This window comes from Micromesistius poutassou (assembly GCF_964030765.1).
Source record: "Micromesistius poutassou genome assembly, chromosome: 11".
Lineage (NCBI taxonomy): Eukaryota > Metazoa > Chordata > Actinopteri > Gadiformes > Gadidae > Micromesistius > Micromesistius poutassou.
In genome coordinates, this window is record NC_140281.1 from 5,869,072 (window position 1) to 5,890,830 (window position 21,759).

At 44.5% G+C, this 21,759-nt stretch overlaps 1 protein-coding gene across 1 annotated transcript in view; it reads left to right on the plus strand.

The window, feature by feature from the left end:
- The window catches only part of LOC311355121 (retinal-specific phospholipid-transporting ATPase ABCA4-like), a gene marked incomplete at its 5' end in the record, with an annotated part of 92,749 nt that overhangs the window by 58,777 nt on the left and 12,213 nt on the right, over positions 1–21,759 (plus strand). Inside the window, 18 exons of the mRNA XM_084474851.1 lie at positions 341–480; positions 2,254–2,391; positions 5,068–5,246; positions 6,884–6,980; positions 7,169–7,374; positions 7,813–7,867; positions 8,085–8,248; positions 8,814–8,938; positions 11,115–11,213; positions 11,332–11,521; positions 12,721–12,815; positions 13,856–13,888; positions 14,884–14,989; positions 15,201–15,275; positions 16,229–16,398; positions 17,566–17,743; positions 18,221–18,336; positions 18,638–18,785. Coding sequence (XP_084330977.1) covers positions 341–480; positions 2,254–2,391; positions 5,068–5,246; positions 6,884–6,980; positions 7,169–7,374; positions 7,813–7,867; positions 8,085–8,248; positions 8,814–8,938; positions 11,115–11,213; positions 11,332–11,521; positions 12,721–12,815; positions 13,856–13,888; positions 14,884–14,989; positions 15,201–15,275; positions 16,229–16,398; positions 17,566–17,743; positions 18,221–18,336; positions 18,638–18,785 — 2,314 coding nt within the window. The remainder of the gene's footprint in view (positions 1–340; positions 481–2,253; positions 2,392–5,067; positions 5,247–6,883; positions 6,981–7,168; positions 7,375–7,812; positions 7,868–8,084; positions 8,249–8,813; positions 8,939–11,114; positions 11,214–11,331; positions 11,522–12,720; positions 12,816–13,855; positions 13,889–14,883; positions 14,990–15,200; positions 15,276–16,228; positions 16,399–17,565; positions 17,744–18,220; positions 18,337–18,637; positions 18,786–21,759) is intronic.

Sequence of the window (21,759 nt, forward strand, 5' to 3'; positions counted from 1 at the left end):
GATATTGACAAGATCTTGCATAATTTAGCTTGAAAAACAATCTTAATATCATATGTTTTAGGGTCCCGGTACATTGACCAGGTACTCTTTCATGGCCCTTATGTATGGAGAGCTGCTGAAGCTGCTACGATTGAAAAGAATGAAATGTAAATGAAAAGTTTTGTCTATTGATTTCCTTCTATTCCTCCAAGCCACCTGAATGGGTGGAGTCTATTTTCCCTCCTGGCCGTGAAGCCAAGGGAGTGACCAATTACCGTGCACTAACATTACGGTGACGGGGAAGCTATAATTATAATTATTAATTAATACTTGATCTCCCATACTTGTCTGTCTGTGTTAGCATGACGGTAGCAGAGCACATCCTCTTCTACTCCCTGCTGAAGGGCCGCGACGCCAAGGAGGCCCAGGAGGAGGTTGAGGACATGCTCCGGAACCTGGCGCTGTGCCACAAGAGAACCGAGCTGGCCCAGAACCTCTCAGGTCTGTCCTGGGGGTCAGGACCTCTCAGGTCTGTCCTGGGGGTCAGGACCTCTCAGGTCTGTCCTGGGGGTCAGGACCTCTCAGGTCTGTCCTGGGGGTCAGGACCTCTCAGGTCTGTCCTGGGGAAGATGCACTCCCCTACCATGTATATCCATGGGACATGGCCCGTCGTTAATTGTCTATTCACAAGCGATAAAGCCATCAACCACAACCCACACTCTGTGAATGACAGCGATGAATGAAACAATATCTGTTATTGGATATAGTATGGTTTATGTTTTAATTAAGGCTTTTAACACACTACACTCCAGGGTTGTGTTACCGCGACCTTACTTACATTCAGTGAGTACTGGCGGGCCATACGGACTCGTAGTGAATTTAATTTCCTGGTTTTAAGAACTTCTATCGACCAAGTGCCACGAGCAGCCATTAGTGCGGGGGCTCCCCTGTGGAATAGGGGAACCATGGAAACAAATCAGACCATAGGTCACAGTAGTGATTAGAAGATATTAGCACTCATCTGTCACAATCATCAATGTCCATTGAATTTAAATATCTTCATTTGGGGGCTTTTTCCATATATTTTTTCCAGCAAATGTTGATCACTTGATAGTGTATCAAGTGATAAATCAGAAGAATAAAAATAAAAAATATATATTTTTGTAACCCTGGATCAAATAATATATTATGGAATAAGGAAGCAATTAATGAAGATGCCATTTGAGTTAATGCAGAAAACCACTAGCAGCAGCTCAGTGTCAGTCATTGTGTCTTATTGTTCAGATCTCTGGGAAGTATGGGGCAAACTTTTTTGCCACGTTGGAACGTCGTGAACGACACCTCATGACGCTCTGATGATTCTACTTCCTTTCGGCAACTGTGGCCAGATTTTGCTAACAGAGTTGCCCAGTTGGTGACGTATTGTTTACTAGTGACGCGCATGAACATGGCGGACCACAAGGAAAAAAATTTGAAAGTTTTACTCAATGTAAAATAATTAACTATTATATCACATATTTGTGCCATGTCTACACTTTACTATTGATGAAGTTGTAACTGTCTGTTGGCATCGACTTTGCTCAGTTTTAAACGTTGTGTACTGGTAAACCAGCTCTAGATAAGGGCAAGTGTAGCCTTCCATACAGTGGCAATACAATGTGCTTCTCATAAATAAAAGCAAAAGGACAGTAGGTGATAGGCTGCAAACACAGAACCTATGTTCCATGCCCAACAGATGGTGGCGGTAATCCTGTTGGTGTGATATATACCGCTGACAAAAAATTACTTTTAGATTCCGAACGCAGTGCACATGAACGCTGTCACAAACAGAGTAAGCGTTAGCGTAATCACTGACGAGGCGTCTCGTTATTACAAGGACACATGAATGGCACATCAGATAATTGCTACATGTACCATGCCACGGGCAACACAGCTAATGCTACCATATATTCATCAAAGTACTCAAGTTATCTATCTACCATGTTATCTATCAAATAACTGGGCATGGGACTCAAATACACAATGACATTAAAAGTGAATTGAATATTGTGGAAGCTCATTTCCAAAGTCATATCATTCACCTATTCACCATTATGCCAATTATTTCAAGAAAATATCAAAATAAATCAAATCACTTCTTCTGTGGCTCTTGCTGCGCAGTAATTTGTAAAATCCACATTCAAATGGACATGTTAACCAGCTCCACAAATTATTCAGCTAGTAAACATGTCTACATGCTTTCTGTTTCTGAATATACTGACCTTCTTTTCACAGGGGGCATGCAGAGGAAACTGTCTGTTGCCATGGCGTTTGTGGGTGGGGCCAAGGTGGTGATCCTGGACGAGCCCACGTCGGGCGTGGACCCCTACTCCAGACGCTCCATCTGGGACCTGCTGCTTAAGTACCGTGAAGGTAAAGCCTCCTTCTTATACCTCCATGGTAAAGCCTCCTTATACCTCCATGGTAAAGCCTCCTTATACCTCCATGGTATTGCCTCCTTATACCTCCATGGTAAAGCCTCCTTATACCTCCATGGTAAAGCCTCCTTATACCTCATTGGTAATGCCTCCTTATTCCTCCATGGTAAAGCCTCTTCTTATACCTCCATGGTAAAGCCTCCTCTTATACCTCCATGGTAAAGCCTCCTTATACCTCCATGGTAAAGCTTTCTTATACCTCCATGGTAAAGCCTGCTTATACCTCCATGGTAAAGCCTCCTTCTTATACCTCCATGGTAAAGCCTGCTTATACCTCCATGGTAAAGCCTCCTTATACTTCCATGGTAAAGCCTCCTTCGTATTCCTCCATGGTAAAGCCTCCTTCGTATTCCTCCATGGTAAAGCCTCCTTTGTATTCCTCCATGGTAAAGCCTTCGTATTCCTCCATGGTAAAGCCTTCGTATTCCTCCATGGTAAAGCCTCCTTCGTATTCCTCCATGGTAAAGCCTTCGTATTCCTCCATGGTAAAGCCTTCGTATTCCTCCATGGTAAAGCCTCCTTCGTATTCCTCCATGGTAAAGCCTCCTTCGTATTCCTCCATGGTAAAGCCTCCTTCGTATTCCTCCATGGTAAAGCCTTCGTATTCCTCCATGGTAAAGCCTCCTTCGTATTCCTCCATGGTAAAGCCTTCGTATTCCTCCATGGTAAAGCCTTCGTATTCCTCCATGGTAAAGCCTCCTTCGTATTCCTCCATGGTAAAGCCTCCTTCGTATTCCTCCATGGTAAAGCCTTCGTATTCCTCCATGGTAAAGCCTCCTTCGTATTCCTCCATGGTAAAGCCTTCGTATTCCTCCATGGTAAAGCCTCCTTCGTATTCCTCCGTGGTAAAGCCTTCGTATTACTCCATGGTAAAGCCTCCTTCGTATTCCTCCATGGTAAAGCCTTCGTATTCCTCCATGGTAAAGCCTTCGTATTCCTCCATGGTAAAGCCTTCGTATTCCTCCATGGTAAAGCCTTCGTATTCCTCCATGGTAAAGCCTTCGTATACCTCCATGGTAAAGCTTTCGTATACCTCCACGGTAAAGCCTCCTTTGTATTCCTCAATGGTAAAGCTTTCGTATACCTCCATGGTAAAGCCTTCTTATACCTCCATGGTAAAGCCTTCTTATACCTCCATGGTAAAGCCTCCTTCTTATTCCTCCATGGTAAAGCCTCCTCTTATACCTCCACGGTTAAGCCTCCTTATACCTCCATGGTAAAACCTTCTTATACCTCCATGGTAAAGCCTCTTCTTATACCTCCATGGTAAAGCCTCCTCTTATACCTCCACGCTTAAGCCTCCTTCCTATACCTCCATGGTAAAGCCTGCTTATACCTCCATGGTAAAGCCTCCTTCTTATACCTCCATGGTAAAGCCTGCTTATACCTCCATGCTAAAGCCTCCTTATACCTCCATGGTAAAGCCTCCTTCGTATTCCTCCATGGTAAAGCCTCCTTCGTATTCCTCCATGGTAAAGCCTCCTTTGTATTCCTCCATGGTAAAGCCTTCGTATTCCTCCATGGTAAAGCCTTCGTATTCCTGCATGGTAAAGCCTCCTTCGTATTCCTCCATGGTAAAGCCTTCGTATTCCTCCATGGTAAAGCCTTCGTATTCCTCCATGGTAAAGCCTTCGTATTCCTCCATGGTAAAGCCTCCTTCGTATTCCTCCATGGTAAAGCCTCCTTCGTATTCCTCCATGGTAAAGCCTTCGTATTCCTCCATGGTAAAGCCTTCGTATTACTCCATGGTAAAGCCTTCGTATTCCTCCATGGTAAAGCCTTCGTATTCCTCCATGGTAAAGCCTTCGTATTCCTCCATGGTAAAGCCTTCGTATTCCTCCATGGTAAAGCCTTCGTATTCCTCCATGGTAAAGCCTCCTTCGTATTCCTCCATGGTAAAGCCTCCTTCGTATTCCTCCATGGTAAAGCCTTCGTATTCCTCCATGGTAAAGCCTTCGTATTACTCCATGGTAAAGCCTTCGTATTCCTCCATGGTAAAGCCTTCGTATTCCTCCATGGTAAAGCCTCCTTCGTATTCCTCCATGGTAAAGCCTCCTTCGTATTCCTCCATGGTAAAGCCTTCGTATTCCTCCATGGTAAAGCCTTCGTATTACTCCATGGTAAAGCCTTCGTATTCCTCCATGGTAAAGCCTTCGTATTCCTCCATGGTAAAGCCTTCGTATTCCTCCATGGTAAAGCCTCCTTCGTATTCCTCCATGGTAAAGCCTCCTTCGTATTCCTCCATGGTAAAGCCTTCGTATTCCTCCATGGTAAAGCCTTCGTATTACTCCATGGTAAAGCCTTCGTATTCCTCCATGGTAAAGCCTTCGTATTCCTCCATGGTAAAGTCACCCTGAGCTCTGCACACAGCAGCAGTCCTCTACCAGTTTGTTAACGCATAATAAACGAGGCTCGACTGACCTCAAGTGCTCAGACTATATGAAAATCCAATGAGTAAGCCTTAGTACAAAGAAGGAAAAAGAAAAAACATATGAATTTGATTGACTTATCCCTTCTTCCTCATCTTGATAATGTCTCATCATACCTTTCATCCGCATTGTTCAATGGTATTTCTTTCTGTTAAGTCTCTCCCCTCCCCTCCCCTCCCCAGGGCGCACGGTGATCCTGTCCACGCACCACATGGACGAGGCCGACCTGCTGAGCGACCGTGTGGCCATCATCTCCCGCGGCCGCCTCCACTGCTGCGGCTCGCCCCTCTACCTCAAGAACCTGCTGGGAACAGGCTTCTACCTCACACTGGTGCGCCGCCGGAAGCATGAGGCCCCCAAGGTCAGACACACGCACAGGAGCGCGTGCACGTGTGTGTGTGTGTGTGTGTGTGTGTGTGTGTGTGTGTGTGTGACAGATAACCTATATGAATAACTGTGTGTCTTTCTACAATGAGGTGTTATCATTTGGATTTTTGGAAATGGAGTGCACAAACTTCTGCGACGGTCCATGTGTTTGACTGCGTGACACCAAAAGGCTACGAAGCCGACAGTGGATACAAGCCTGCATCTTTGAGATGCATTTTTTATATGTAGGGTCCTTCTCATTGGGATCGCCTCCGATGGTGAGAACCTTACAAAGGCTGTTGTCTCCTGTAGTTGGAGGGAGAGCTTCTCTAAGACTGCAAGGGAAGCTTGGCTTCCTCTAAAATTTCAAAGATGGAATGGTTAAATATATACTGTTGTGTTAACATTTCATTTACTAAAAATGCGTTACAACATGTCGTCCATCTCGAAGACGAGTTTGTTCAGAATCAGCTGCTTATCGCAGGTCAACTGACTCGATTTCCTTCTCATACATTCCCATAGCTTCACAGTGCATTTTCCTGTTCAGCTCAGCATCCATCGACTTCAATGGGGCTGCATAGAACAGCTTTTTTAGTGCGTCGAAAGTCGACGGCCATTGGATAATGCTACGATTTTGTCCCTCCCATGGACACTGAGTGTCTCTGGGGGTGAATGGAGGAGTGGGCTGGCCTGGACGCTGGGCTTCTGCGTGATGATTGGAGGGTCTACGAAAGACTGAGTTGCCATTTGATTGACAGCAATTTTGAACTATAAAATGTTGCCAGAGCTCTCTTTAGTCCTCATCGCGGATTTTGCAAGCGAGTCGAAAGACAAACTGCAACCTATTTCTTGATATTTGCTTGCCGAAATTCTGAGACAATTTTCATCTTACATTTCATACACTTATACACACAATTCCTTGTTTCAGTTTAACATAATTCCCACATTTCCTTGTTCAAGTTTAATATTGTTTTGGTAGTTGGCCATTACTTTGAATCAGGGAGCCTGAGGTCTGAACTTCAAGTCCTGTATTCAGATCAGGACTTGCAGGGTGGCAGGGGAAAGCTGTGTGATTAGTTGGTGTTCCTTAAAGACATTGGACAGTGCAATTCCTCAGCTTTACAAACTGTTCTCATTAGTGGCAACAATTTGAGCTACATCTGCAGGTGTAGAAAGGAGCTTCTCCTGTTTAAAGAGGCTCAAGTCCTACACCCGTAACACAATGGGCTATGGCCGTTTAAGCAGCCTAGCTCTGCTGGCCATTGAGAGGAACAGAGAGCAGAATTTACATATAAATAAATTGACAATTTATATGATGTAGGCCGAAAATGAGCTTCCCCTCTTTGAAAGACCAGCAGCCACCACTGCTCAGGAGGTAGAGCGGTTTGGCTGGTAGGTTGCTAGTGTCAAGTTATCCCTGAGCAAGACACCTAACCCTAGTTACCTACTCTCGAGCTTGAGCTGGCTGTCGCCTTGCGTGGTGGACTCTGCCGTCGGTGTGTGAATGTGTGCATTAATGGTTGAATGTTAGGCAATATTGTAAATTGCTTTAAGTTGCCACTGGTTAGAAAAGCACTATATAAATGAAGTCCATTTACATTCTGCTCCTGGTGACATCTCACTCCCCTGCAGGCCGGGAGCGACTGCACTGACGACTGCTCCTGTAAATGTTCCAAGTGCTCCCAGCTACGGGAGGAGCAGGGGTCGGCGGCGGAGGACCAGATGGACGGTGTGGAGGCTCTAATTTAGTCGCCTTGTAAACTCTGGTTTCTTGGAAAAAGTTCCTTCAGGGTCCTTCTATTCAGTCTGAGACTAGACCACCATAGCAAAGTACTTATCTACACTTCCATAGTTGAAGCTTTTGACAGGATGTTCTTATGTGTAATCTTTCTATTGATTTGGCTGGTCCACAAACAGGCGACGTGGAGCACATCACCAGCCTGGTGAGGCGTCATGTGAGTGAGGCCAGTCTGGTGGAGGCGGTGGGCCAGGAGCTCACCTACCTGCTGCCCCAGAGGGACTTCCAGCCCCGGGCCTACGCCAGCCTCTTCAGAGAGCTGGAGGAGAGCCTCTCCGACCTCGGCCTCAGCAGCTTCGGAGTGTCCGACACCTCACTGGAGGAGGTATTATCAAAATAATTACGTTTTACAGGAGTCTAAACTTAAGAAGTAGTGTGTAATTATCTAAGCTAGTTCCATGGAGCAGGCTCGTTTGTGTTATGAAAAGCTGTGGTTTCTGGGTTATTCACATTACTTCTAGTACTGATAGTACAAGAAATACAAGTGTTAATAAAAAGTATCCAAGAAGATATTGAGATTCAGTAACTTTTAATTCAATTCATTGTTTATTCAGGGAAAATTGGAACTTTTACATACAGAAATCAGAGGTAAAAAGAAAATAAATAAACAGTACAGTAAAGATTGTTTAATGAGTCTTGATTTGCTCATCAGACTGGAGGGATGGTTAGTCACATCGAGTATCAATGTTTAATGTTGCTTTGGCTGCTTGAAGTAACTCATAGACTATCTGAAGCTTGTCATTCAAAGCCATGTGTTTTGCAGATTTTCCTCAAAGTGACTGCCGGTGGTAACTTGACTATACGCAAATGTCTACAAGGTAAACAGAATGTGACTGATACTGCTGGCTTCCTTCATCCCCAGTTTTTGATTGTTTTACACAAACATAAGACAAATACCAGTTTCTTTAAATATCGCTTGGTCTTAATTAAGTAGAGCATGAGGGACATATCTGCATTGTTTGGTCTTTTCCAGCTAAATAATATCTCTATTTTATCGAACTCTTCCCTTTCTCCCTTTCTTCATTCCAATGTCAGGTGGGGTTTCCCACACCAACGGCCAGGGGTCATGTGACGAGTTGGATGCGGGCCGGGGCTCCTACCAGGTCAGGGGCACGGGTCTGGTGGTGAAACAGTTCTACGCTCTGCTGATCAAGCGGCTCCACCATGCCACGCGCTCACACAAAGACTTCTTTGCACAGGTAACCTTGTTGTGAGCCTGCTGCCCCTAAAGGCCTTTCTCCAGCAGTGTCCTCTTCCATGGTGCTCCATCAGAGAGGCCCCCTCTGGCCCCCCTCGGGCCCCAAAAGCTCTGCTTGGTGCAATGTTTTCCCATAGTAGATTCTCTAATTTTACACAAGGCCTATTTTGACTCACAAATACACACATTCTTGAAAACACTAACAAGCTATGATGATCCATAAATGTTTTTTTAAAAAGCTTATTTGTGTACGATTCGAGAGCAAAGAATGGAAGCAGAAAAGTACGGAAGAGATGAAGATATTGCTCTCGACTTAGTGTTTGCTATTCCCTCCTCGTGTACTAGGTTAGAACCTCTTAAACCTTAACAAACTGGTGATGATCCAAATGATAACAATGGAACCATATAACACGTTGATACAAATTCAAATAAAATAATAAAAAATAATAATATACTATATACTGTTTATTTATATATGAAAACTCAGTGTAGGTCACTGTGAGCATGGTAGCTTAGTAACAATTGTTCTACAACTCTGCCCCTTCCCTTGTTCCCCTCTCTGGTAGATTGTGTTGCCAGCCAGCTTTGTCTTCCTGGCACTGACGTTCACAGGTATTGTACCTCCTTTCGGGGAGTACCCCAGCCTGACCCTCAGTCCCTGGATGTACGGCCGGCAGTTCACCTTCTTCAGGTAGAGGGTCTGCCCACTATGCTCTCACTCAGTACGTTTACATGCACAGCTTAATCTGATTAAAGCCATAGTTCGACTATGCTCCGCAATTGGACAACTGCAATTGTCCGGTTATACATGGCGGTGAGTAAATCGATTCATTGGCCGAAGCATGTCATGCTCCGGTACGATAGGTGGCGCTGTGTCCATTTCAACTAGTGGTAACGCCTCTTGCACACTACCTCCGTCAACGGACGGATCTCATTGACTTTGCATGGGGCACCCTTGAAATGCATTGTGGGTCCGTCCGTCAAGTCGGCTCCGTGGCCTTCAACTTTTCGGGCAGTGATGGATCCGTCTGCCAATCAGATCGCGGTTATGCAAATACACTAGTGTGCCACTACTTGGACTCTGTCCAATGAAATCGTCTCTGTGATTCAACCCGCCGTAGAAATGTCAAAAAGTCGGCCGGCAGCAGGGGATTTAAGAATGGATTTAAGAATGGATTTAAGAATGGATTTAAGAATTGGGCGATTGCTGTGGTGCACGTACAGGGGCAACACTCTCCTTGCGACTTCGGGATCCATTTTGCAATAATAACAACAAGCAGGGAGACGCAGGAAAAAGCCAGGTTTAAGCGGGGAGCGATTTGATTGGCAGCAGGCTGCGTCCACAAAGACTACTCCCCCATACGTCAGACACGCCCTCGCCCATCCGTCGACTGACGGAGGTAGTGTGAACGAGGCGTAATAGAGCCACCGGCTGACCTCTTTACGTCACCAGCAACAACAAACTCAGGCGGCATTCAAGAAAGATGTTTTCAGTAGACTGTCACTTCACTTCGGGTCCATGTCACCTCAAAATAAATGTTTTTCTCTTCCGACGTGTTTACGATCTTTATTCATTCATTGCCCCGCGGCCGAACTGACAGGGATATTCTCTGATATTATGAATCTTAAATACTGCGTCGGGTCTCCGACTCTCTGGTACTTCCACAACAAGTAAAGACGCCTAGTGGGGGTTATCTCGCCCATCAGAGAGAAGGAATTGGGGGAAAGGAACTTTGGCTTTGACTCTCTGAAGTCCAGATTGTAACGAACATGGAGGAGAAAGGGATTGTTCTCGTATGCGGGCTCCACCGCATAGGTGATCCAAAAGCCGGTCGGAACAATGGGATGTCAGAGCGGATGGTTTATTTTTTTTAGAAATAAAGGGACATCGGACTAGTGGGCTGTAGGACCAATTGGAATTTTTCGAGTTATTGAGAGGTCGGAACAATGGAGCGTCAGAGAAATGGCATGGACCCAAAGTGAATTGTCAGCTGTCTACTGAAAACATCTTTCTCCCGCCGGAGCAGCCCCTCCACCGCCCGTCCGTATACGGCATTCCCGCAATTCCTTCTCCCCCGTGGGCGAGATAACCCCTACTATAATTCTTTACTTGTTGTGGAAGGACCAGAGAGTCTGAGAACCCGACGCAGTCTTTAAGATTCATAATATCAGAGAAGATCCGCGTCAGTTCGGCCGCGGTGCAATGAATGAATAAAGATTGTAAACACATCGGGAGAAAAAAACATTTATTTTGACAGATGTGCCCGAAGTTACTACTTTACAACTTTGTTGATGACCCACATTTAGTGTCTGTGTGCTTCCACCTTTACTGAATACATGCCATGCATGCGCACTCCGGCGGCCGGGGATACAATTCCTATAGGGGGTAACTACATTCAGCGGCTTCCTCCATCTTCGGCGCCACCTTTTTAAATAAATTGTTGTTTCTCGTTTTCCGACGGTGACAACAACACGACTTTCGTCTCCTTCTACTTCCGGCTCACAGCCCCCGGAAACGATCTCGAGCATGCACATAATGCATAATCCAATCCCAATCCAAATCCGTACATGCATGCTTAATGAGACTAACAGTCCAATAATCTAGGGGTCTTAATTCGACTATGAGAAACCCAATTCGATTCGATTTAAGCTCGACTAAGGTGTATACATGCATCTTAATAATCCAATCATAGTTGGACTAACCCAATAATTCGACTTTTTTGAATGCACATAAAATAACCTTGTCCTTGTGTCAGGGGGCGTTTGACTGGAAACTAAACTAACAGAGCATACAGCTAGCCTCTTCACATCAATACCATGGGAATACTGTTGGGTGTTAGATATCAGCTGGCTGTGTGTGGTTGCAGTAACGAGCGCCCCCTGGATGCCCAGATGAGGTACTTTGGGGAGGTGCTGCTCAATCGGCCCGGCTTCGGGACTCGCTGCATGGCCGAAGAACCCCTGCAGTGAGTAACCACACGCTGCCATGCTAACACCTTCATTTGTGTTCATTATGTTGAAATGAAGGTGTACCATCCCTCCCCCTCACTCTCTGGATCCAAATGTTGTGGCCCTCTCTGGCAGAGACTTCCCCTGCAACAACATCACCACAGGGTGGGAGATGCCCCTGGTCAGCCCGGCCCTCATCGAGTTCCTGGAGGGGCCCTGGTGGAACGCCCTGCGGCCCTCACCCGACTGCCAGTGCAGCATACCACAGAAACTCACCATGCTGCCCTTGTGTCCAGAGGGGGCCGGAGGCCTGCCACCCCCCCAGGTCCTCCATCCCTCCATCAATCAGTCAATCAACAGTCAAACATCCGTCAATCAAAGTTTATCTACAGAGTGCTTTTGGCTAAATGAGGCTCACAACTTTTTTGAAATAACAGTAAAAAATATATATTTGATGACAGAAATACATTTGAGAGGTTCAATTAAACAAATTTAAACAAACAATCACACTTTCTACTGGGGGCTGTGATCAATTCAAGCACAATAAAAGGACAATGGTAGTGTGCAAAAGAGAAAATACAATACATCAATGCACTGCATTTTGTTCACGCTCTGATTCTTTCTCTGTTGCTCACCAATATACAGAAATCATCAATCTCATTTGTATTCTAATAGACTAGCAAAGGCTAGAGCAAAAAACACATTTTTAGTCATCCAACTCAGGTTTATTCTTCTTTTCATATTTAGATCATTAAAGGACAATACTGTCTCTCCCTGCTTCCCTTAATGGCTGGTTCAGACTACACAATTTCAGCCCGATTTTGCCCCGAATTGTTTGTCACCGACAAATTTGCAGGATTGTACCAGTTTTTGAAAAGTTGGCGACGAGACGCGGTCTTGTAATGTGATGTGCTTGCGATCTGCAATTTTTTCATCTGCGACGTTCGAAAACCCCACAACGAAAAATTTGGCACGCCAGAATTGTGGGGGAAACTCAATGATGTATCCATTGTTGACATGGAGGGAATCCCGCCACCAGTTGCGCAAGGGAATCCAGCAAACAGCTGGAGTTCACGGGTTAACGTTCGGTATGTAGCACCGACATTCCGAGCTCACCTCTTACATGCAGCATTGTTGCTGCATGTATCGATACAAAGTAAAGATTCTAGAGAATCGCACCCTCAAATCTTTTTCATACAAAGTTTGTAGTGTGGCCAGTCTTCCAATGAGACGAAGCCCAATTTCGTGGTTCTGTGATTGCATAGTGTGAAATGTTAAATCATGGAGGAATATCTAAGAATCGTGCAGTCTGAACCAGCCATAAAGCATAGTTTACAATGGAATAATTCCAAAAACACACCCACCACACATGAAAACAATATACATAAAGCAGCATTGTTTATTTTGATAAGACCTTTTGTAATCAGATCTGTATCGTCCTTTGAAATCATATAAAATATTTTGGACATCTACTTGGATACTGAATTCATCAATCTGAATCTATCAATGTGTGTTTGATGGCAGAGAATCCAGTCGACAGGAGATGTTTTGATGGACCTAACTGGCAGGAACATCTCAGACTACCTGGTGAAGACCTACCCCAGACTCATCAAGAGCAGGTACCTCTTAGTGTTCATCTCTAATATTACAATGTTTTGATATTATTAGTAAAATATGTTATTTTACTTTTTGAAGCCATTCAATATATATTGTGTTCTGTATCAATGCCTCAATTGTCTACTTGTGGTCAGCCAATTACTGGCAAATACATCAATATTCCAGCCAGGACATTATACAATTAAATTTTTTCCAACTACAAATTGTTCAAAGGTATTTGGCATGTCAAAACCCAAACGTAAAGTGTAATTCACCAGCTCAAAACAAATATATTACTCCAATCACAAATGGGAACAGGCTCAACTACCTCTTGAGGTAGTGCTGTTTCTCCCTTCCTCCCAAGAGGCAATAGAGCTGTGTTGTGAAGACACAGGACTGACTCAAGGCATCCGCTCAAAGCTCTTGATTGTAACCTTGTAGTAGGAAGTGATTATTTCTCCAATCCAGAAAACACCAGGCTGCTAATGTTGATGTTCATGCTGGCATCACACTGTCCCGAAATTGACACCAGATGGCCATACTAGAATTGTGAAACTAGAAAAGTGAAACTAGAATGCGTTTTGTCCTAACAAACTGTGAGAGTGTCCTTGCTAAAATGCCACAGATGGTAAACCACCAAATCTGGCAACACTGCCTGCACGTCCTCCACGCTCTAACCTCAGCGTAAATTAATGAGACCAACTGAAAACCAAGCTGATATTGAACTTAATGCCCTCATGATGGCCTTACGAAGGGCAAAATGGACACACAATTTCAACACGAAAATGAACCTTTGCAAGGTCCTTTGGCAATTTTTTGGCATGCCGCACACCGCTCATGAAGTTGCTGTCGGTGGTGACACTGTTTGTATCTATGGGAAAATGCCTGCTTATTGCTATAGGTGTTGCCAAGGAGAACAAAAAGGAAAATGTTGAGATTTACAGTTAAATTATTAATATTCATAATTTGAATAAAATGCTAATGCTACATGTTTTTTCATGCAATTGATGCATACTATTATTCATTTATAATGTTTTATTTATAATTTTTCCACATTTTCCAGCTTAAAAAGCAAGTATTGGGTCAACGAGCAAAGGTAGGTAACATCATCATCTTACTGAGTTTGGTGTAAAATCAACAATAGCACCCTAACTTAACATGCTATAATGCTATCAGACATGTAGTCAGTATGCAGTGAGTCTAATGTGGGTTGAATACATTGGTCATGATGCTATCCCCTTTAGTAGTCAGTCGCTGCATCAGCACCTCCCTGTGAAAGGAGACCCTGATATAGTTGGATATCAAACGAGTTGCTGCTGTAAACCCTTTCCCTAACCTGTTTCCTGCAAGGACCTAATGAGTTATGCTCTAATCAGTTCAATATGTTTAGGACATTTTAGTGTTCCTTGTATGAATATTGAATTTCAATTAAATGGGGACATTTGTAGTTGTGTGATCTGTATAGGCCATCAACAAAATATCTGATTATTCTGAAGACAAGCTTTGGTAAACCAGCCAAAAACAAGTCAAAAATAATAAAGCTCCTCGAATAGGGAATAGGGAATCGTTCTGTATAGTATTGAAAGCCTATTACTTCTGATCGATTATGAATGCTTATGGTATAAAGTTGATAGATATACCCCTGCGTAACAAGGTTCCGTCACAGCCGTACAGATAGACATGAGGCCAATTCTCTCAAATATTCATGAGCAAGCTTGAACCTTTTTCTTTTAAATATCAGTTCATAAATAAAATCAAAAAGTTATTTTTTAAACAAGGACATTTCCAGAGACAGTTCCAAACAGGGACAGGCCACCAGAAATTGTGTCTGTCCCTGGAAAACAGGGATGTGTGGTCACCCTATTTTGGTAGAGCAGCATCTGAAGCATTTTGCTTGAGTGTGTTCCTGTGGGCTGAGAGTGTGTTTCCTGTTTCCTGTGGGCTGAGAGTGTGTTTCCTGTTTCCTGTGGGCTGAGAGTGTGTTTCCTGTTTCCTGTGGGCTGAGCGTGTGTTTCCTGTGGGCTGAGCGTGTGTTTCCTGTGGGCTGAGGGTGTGTTTCCTGTGGGCTGAGCGTGTGCTTCCTGTGAGCAGGTATGGAGGCATATCGGTTGGAGGACAGCTTCCTGTTGTGGAGGTGGAGCCCAAGACAATACAGGACATAGCAGCACAAGTGGGGCTTCTACTGAACGTTACCGGGGTATGGTGTGTGTGTGTGTGTGTGTGTGTGTGTGTGTGTGTGTGTGTGTGTGTGTGTGTGTGTGTGTGTGTGTGTGTGTGTGTGTGTGTGTGTGTGTGTGTGTGTGTGTGTGTGTGTACCCCTGTATACCATGTTTTGTTTTTTTCTTCACCATGCACACTCTCTTCTATCACATGGTGTCTAATGCCCCCCCCCCTCCCCTTGCTGACAGGGTGAATACTGCAGACAGACTCTGAAGGACATAGGAATCTTCCTCAGGTACATGGAGACCAAGAACAATGTCAAGGTAATGCCAACATGTGATTTCTCTCTATTTATTATAACAGGCATTAGGTGCAGTCTGCAGAGTCTGATGGCACATAGTATCAAATCTGGGCCAATGGATCTTTCCCGTTCTTTCGCTTTGTATTTCCGTCGTCTCCTGTTAAACCACCCACACTGGGCCAGCACCAATGGGTTCTCTTCAGTACAGTATCTTCATGACACAACCGGGAACAAGGTGAAGCTCCGCCACGTGCAGTTGTTGGTTTCCGGCCAAGAAGGTGTGCTGAGACATAGAAACAGCAGAATCAAACCAGCGAATATTTACTGCAGCTACCTAAATGATCCTAAACCTGACACATTTTCAACACACATCAGATAAAATTGTCTGACACTGCTTCAAATATAGACAAAACTCTGAGAAATAATGTGTCCGATATAAATAAACTTTGATATGAATTAGCCTTTTCTTTATGTGTCTATCTTTATTTGCGGTGTAAGTTTAGGCTTGAAATCACACTACTAATACTGTCTTTGTAGTATCTATTTTGCAGTGACCTTTTTTAACTGTAACATTTAAAATATATGATAAGCCACTTCAGGGCACGGGATTTGACATTTCTGCGAGTACTCCGTGTTTAATTGCTTTCTAACAGACATTTCCGAGTTGTGGATGAGTAAAGATGGTGATGATTCTATGATTAAAGAAATTTGGTTAACCAAAATAAATAAATGATGTGAACATGAATGAGATGCACTGATCGTGGCATCTCATATACTGTATACATGTAGCCTAATGCGATACGTGCCTTTGTGTTCCAAACTGTACTTTCTAACCCATACCGCTTCACCTTGATCCCTCTTAATAGAGCCCAGTATTTAAACTTGAAAGACTTCAAACTCATAACCCTGACAGACCCTAAAAGTCAAATAAATGTGACAAAAACCTGAACATATATTTCTAACCCCACTTTGCAGGTGTGGTACAACAACAAGGGCTGGCACGCCATGGTCTCCTTCATGAACGTGGCCAACAACGCCATCCTGCGGGCCGCACTGCCCCGAGACGCCCCCCTGGATCAGTACGGCATCACCGCCGTCAACCACCCGCTGAACCTGACCCGGCAGCAACTCACCGAGGTCATCGTGTGAGTGAGGCGCTCCCAGACTCCTGGGCTCTGTTCCATGCTGTGCACTAACTACTATAGTAGTAGTCCATGCTGTGCATCGACTACTACTATAGTAATTAGTTTATTACTAGGCATATATATATATATATATATATATCTGTGCATCAATAACGGCAAGAGATTATGTCTCTTTTCCATGCTGTGCACTAATTACTATAGTAGTATACTATAGTTACCATGGCAGCGTTTCCCAGCCGAAGGAGTTGACGCAATGTTCATCAGGGGGCACTCTGATGCACCGAGGTGATGAGTGGGAGGCAACTAGTCTATTGGCAAACAGGGCTGATAGATGGGAGGAGTCTAAATCCCTTCATATCAGATGGGGGTGGAGTCGCTCATTTCTGTTGGAGGGTAAAAGTTTACTTTGGAAGTTATTGAACATTTATACAAAGAAATGGTCTGCCATTTTTCAACGATTGTCTTGTCCTCGTGATCAAGGTACACATATCAATTTGTCCACTTCCTTTGTCGGTCCTTCTCACACATGAGCACAATTGTGCACTGCCAACACACTGAATACTGAGAATACTGAGAAAGGCACACATTTACATTTAGGGCATTTAGCAGATGCTTTTATCCAAAACGACTTACAATAAGTACATTTTTCAGAAGAGGGTGAAACAATATATCTCTGTCGGTACAGTAAGGATGTTCATAGAACCAAGTGCAAAGCACTAACAATCACTAGGTTAACCTATTCCCTGTATACAAAGATACAAAGAGAGCAAGGATAAGATGCTACACAACTAAGTACTATAACTAAGTATGACATACTGTCATACAATGTCAAGTGCATACATTAAGTTCCAGGACGTACAACATACAATAAGTAGGAGTGGGGGACGGAGAGGCTATGCAGAGTCTAGAACTCTGAACAGGTGGGTCTAGGGTCTTTTGCGGAAGCTGGTGAGCGACTCTGCGGTGCTGACATCAGCAGGGAGCTTGTTCCGCCTGCGGTGCCAAAACTGAGAAGAGTTGTGACTTTAATGAACGACTTTTGCTTGCTCTTAGCGATGGCGGTACCAGACGTCCAGCTGAAGTAGGTGGCACCCATGATGGAGATGTGCTTTGGGATGTGGTGTTGGTGTGTTCATCCTCCCCTTCTCCCTCCTCTCACCTGGCCAGGCTGAGCACAGCGGTGGACGCGGCGGTGGCGGTCTGCGTCATCTTCTCCATGTCCTTCATCCCAGCCAGTTTCCTCCTCTACCTCATCCGAGAGCGTGCCACCCAGGCCAAGCACCTACAGTTCGTCAGCGGGGTCAGCCCCCTGGTCTACTGGCTGGCCAACTACCTGTGGGACATGGTAACACTGTTGGTCCTGCCGCAGTTTGGGATCTGTCTTTCTTTGTTTTCTGGGTAAAAAGTTGCAATATTGGAAAATATTAATTGTAGCGTTGAGCGTAACTGTTGCATGATCTTCAGTAATTACACATTTTTCTCTTCAATTTGTAAATACTTTGAATGATAACAATACTAACTTACCTACTTTAAATAATTTATGACCACTTAACCAATGAAAAAAAGGTAAGTTAGTAATCGAGCCATGAGATGGTGGGAGGATGGGAGAACCTTAAAGGCCTTGCTTAGTATTCATCTAATAACCCTGAAGCTTATAGGGATGCCCTCTAGAAACACATTTGGAATATAATCAACAAATCATACATTCATAAAAGTACACTGTTGGGAAATTAATATGATAATAACCAAATTATTACTTCAACAACAACCACCACCATGATGGTGTTTTTGTGAGCAGCTGCAATGTTTGTTCTCTCGCCAGATCACCTATTCTGTGTCCGCCGCCATGGTGGTGGGGGTCTTCATGTACTTCAACAAGAAGTGCTACATGTCCCCCACCAACGTGCAGCCCCTCGTGGCTCTGCTCATGCTCTACGGGTGAGAGCTCTGCTCAGATCACTCACTCTCCTCACAGTCAAACTACAGCTGGACATTAAAACTAAAGGCTTTTGTCATTTGTAAAAAACTATCTAATAATTCAACATAAACATAAATAAGTTATTAGTTAACCAAACCATGACTGAGTAAAAAAAAAGTGAGTAAATGTTACTTACTCACACATTCATGTAGGGTATAGCTTAACCACTTCTTTGTCACATTAGGTTTGTTCGTTTTATGTTGTATGTGTTTCATATGTGTGTTGTGTGCTTGTGCCTGCATCCTCCCTGTGTGTCCCTAGGTGGTCCGTGACACCCATGATGTACCCCATGTCCTACATGTTCAGTGTTCCCAGCACAGCCTACGTCTCTCTCTCCTGCATCAACCTCTTCATCGGCCTCAACAGCAGCACCATCACCTTCATCCTGGACCTGTTCCCCAGCACCACGGTACTGCACATCTGGATACGTGGGAGGGGCCTGTACATCTTTATAAGTGGGAGGGGCCTGTAAATCCTCATAAGAGGGAGGGGCCTGTAAGTTCTCATAAGAGGGAACGGCCTGGAGATCCTCATAAAAGGGAGGGACCTGGAGATATTCATAAGGGAGAGGGACTTGTAGGTCATCACTAAAAAAATAATTTAAATCATCAAAACCACCATTTATTTAATTTAAATATATAGATAGATAGATAGATAGATTTACTTTATTGATCCCAAGCTAGGAAATTGCAGTGTAGCAGCAGCATTACACACAGTAACAACACAAATAAAGAGAAACATCCTTGACATATATATAAAAAAGAAGCAATATATAGTATAATTGTAGTGCAAAGTAGAAAGTAGAAATATAAGGTGCAAGTGAACAGATAAAACAGATAAAACACATAAGGTGCTTTGAGACTGTATTATTATTATTATGACCAGAGTTGTAGCTGTTATTGTACAGTGTGATGGCATGTGGCAGGTATGTTCCTGTATGTGTCCCTTGGACAGCGGAGCTGGAGCAGCCTGTGGGAGAAGGCGCTCCGCTGTCTGACCACTGTGTGATGGAGAGGGTGCTGATCATTAGCCGTTTCTCAATTTGCGTTCTCGTGTGTACTTGCGTTGTTGTGAAACATCATCAGTGGTAGCCCAAGTACTGTTCCAATTCACAGTACGCGAGTATGCGAGTACTGTTGTAAAACCCGGAAGTGTTCTCGATGCGTTCTCGATGAAGCTGTTCTACCGAGGATGCATCAGAGGTGACTCGTGTGGACATGGGACCGTTAAATATCCCAGGATGCATTTCGCATTCCCATATTTTAAAATATTAGTATGTAAGCTATAATAATAGGCTATATATAGGAACATTTTACATATATAACAAAAATGTAGGCCTATTCATTCAAAATATTGACATACTATTTTAAAATTAAAGAGGCTGGGGTTTTGTTTTATATAATTTGTTTATATTGTATACGTCGCTGATAGAGGAAACCCATCGCAACGGCAACGAAAATCCCGGTCGGATCCATCCGATCGCGTGTGTGCGTGTGTGTGTGTGTGTGTGTGTGTGTGTGTGTGTGTGTGAGTGTTTCTATTCTAATCTGTGTAATTTCTCGCTCATTCGTTATTATTATTCGTTATAATAGCCTACTCTCCAACTACATAGGCAGTTAGGCACGCACATCTGTACCCTACATATAAAAAGTTGTGTGTATATAAATACACACGACAAGCATATCTTTTCATTTTTATTCATTCAAAATATTAACATACTATTTTAAAATGAAAGAGGCTGGGGTTTAGTTTTATATAATTAGTTTATATTGTTCAGTAGTTTGAGGCTGTAAAGCGGTTAACAGAGCTGAGGTGGTGACGTCATCGAGTCCGCTGCTGTTCCAATTGCAGATGCGTACTCGCGTTCTCAGAAGTCTGTACTTCGAAGTCCGGACTTGCCAAGTACGTACTTCCAAGTCCGCGAGTACGTAGTCCGTTTCTCAAGTACTTGGTATTGAGAAACGGGTATTGTCTATGATGGATAACATTTTATTCAGCGTTCTCCTCTCCACCACGGACTCAAAAGACTCCAGCCTGAGACGTACAGAGAAGTACAGAGCCAGCCTTCTTGATAATTTTATCAAGTCTGTTGGTGTCTCTGGCTCTGATGCTGCTGCCCCAACACACAGCAGCAAAGAAAATGGTGCTGGAAACAACAGACTGGTAGAAGATCACCAACATCTTGCTGCACACTTCGAAGGATCTAAGCTTCCTCAGGAAATACAGTCTGCTCATCCCCTTCTTGTACACAGCCTCAGTGTTAGATTTCCAGTCCAGTCTGTTGTCGATCACCACTTCCAAGTATCTGTAGTCCTCCACCTCCTCCACCACCTCCCCCCTGACCCGTAGTGGCTATGAAGGCATCCTCTTCTTCCTACCAAAGTCGATCACCATCTCTCTGGTCTTGTTGACATTCAGACTCAGGTGATTCTGTTCAGACCAATCTACACAGTTGCCAACCAGTGCCCTGTACTCACCCTCATCTCCCCCTCTTATACACCCGACAACAGCTGAGTCGTCAGAAAACTTCTGCAGGTGACATGACTCAGAGTTGTACTGAAAGTCAGTGGTGTACAAGGTGAAGAGGAAGGGAGAAAGCACAGTTCCCTGTGGAGCTCCTGTATCGCTGACCACCACGTCAGACAGGACACTGCCCAGATGAACAAACTGTGGCCTGCCTGTCAAGTAGTCAGTAATCCAGGAGATCATAGTGTCATCAACACCCACCACCCGCAGCTTCTCACCCATTAGCAGAGGCTGAATGGTATTGAAAGCACTGGAGAAATCAAAGAGTGTGATCCTCACAGTGCCTCCCCCACCATCCAGATGCATATGGGCTCGTTGCAGCAGGTAGATGACAGCATGATCGACTCCTAAATGGGGCTGATAGGCAAATTGCAAAGGGTCCAGAAACGTCCTCACCTGTGGCCTCAGCTGGGCTAAGACCAGTCTTTCCAGGACCTTCATCACATGCGATGTTTGGGCGACTGGTCTGTAGTCTGCCGGGTCGGATGGCCTCGACTTCTTGGGGACTGGGACCAAGCAGGATGTCTTCCACAGCAATGGGACTTTCTCCTGACTCAGGCTCAGGTTGTACAGATGTCCCAGTACAGGGGACAGCTGGCTGGCACAGGTCTTCAGGATCCTGGGTGAGATGCCATCAGGGCCTGCAGCCTTTTGCTGATGCAGTTTTTCCAGCTGCCTCTTTACCTGGCCTGTAGTCACCGTTGGGCGGGGGTTGGTGCAGATGTCATCAGTGGAGGAGGAGGAGGGGGTGGGGGGGAAGGAGGGCGGGCAGATGATGTCATCAGTGGAGGAGGAGGAGGAGGGGGTGGGGGGGAAAGAGGGGGGGCAGATGGAGAGGTGTTGTACAGGAGAATGCT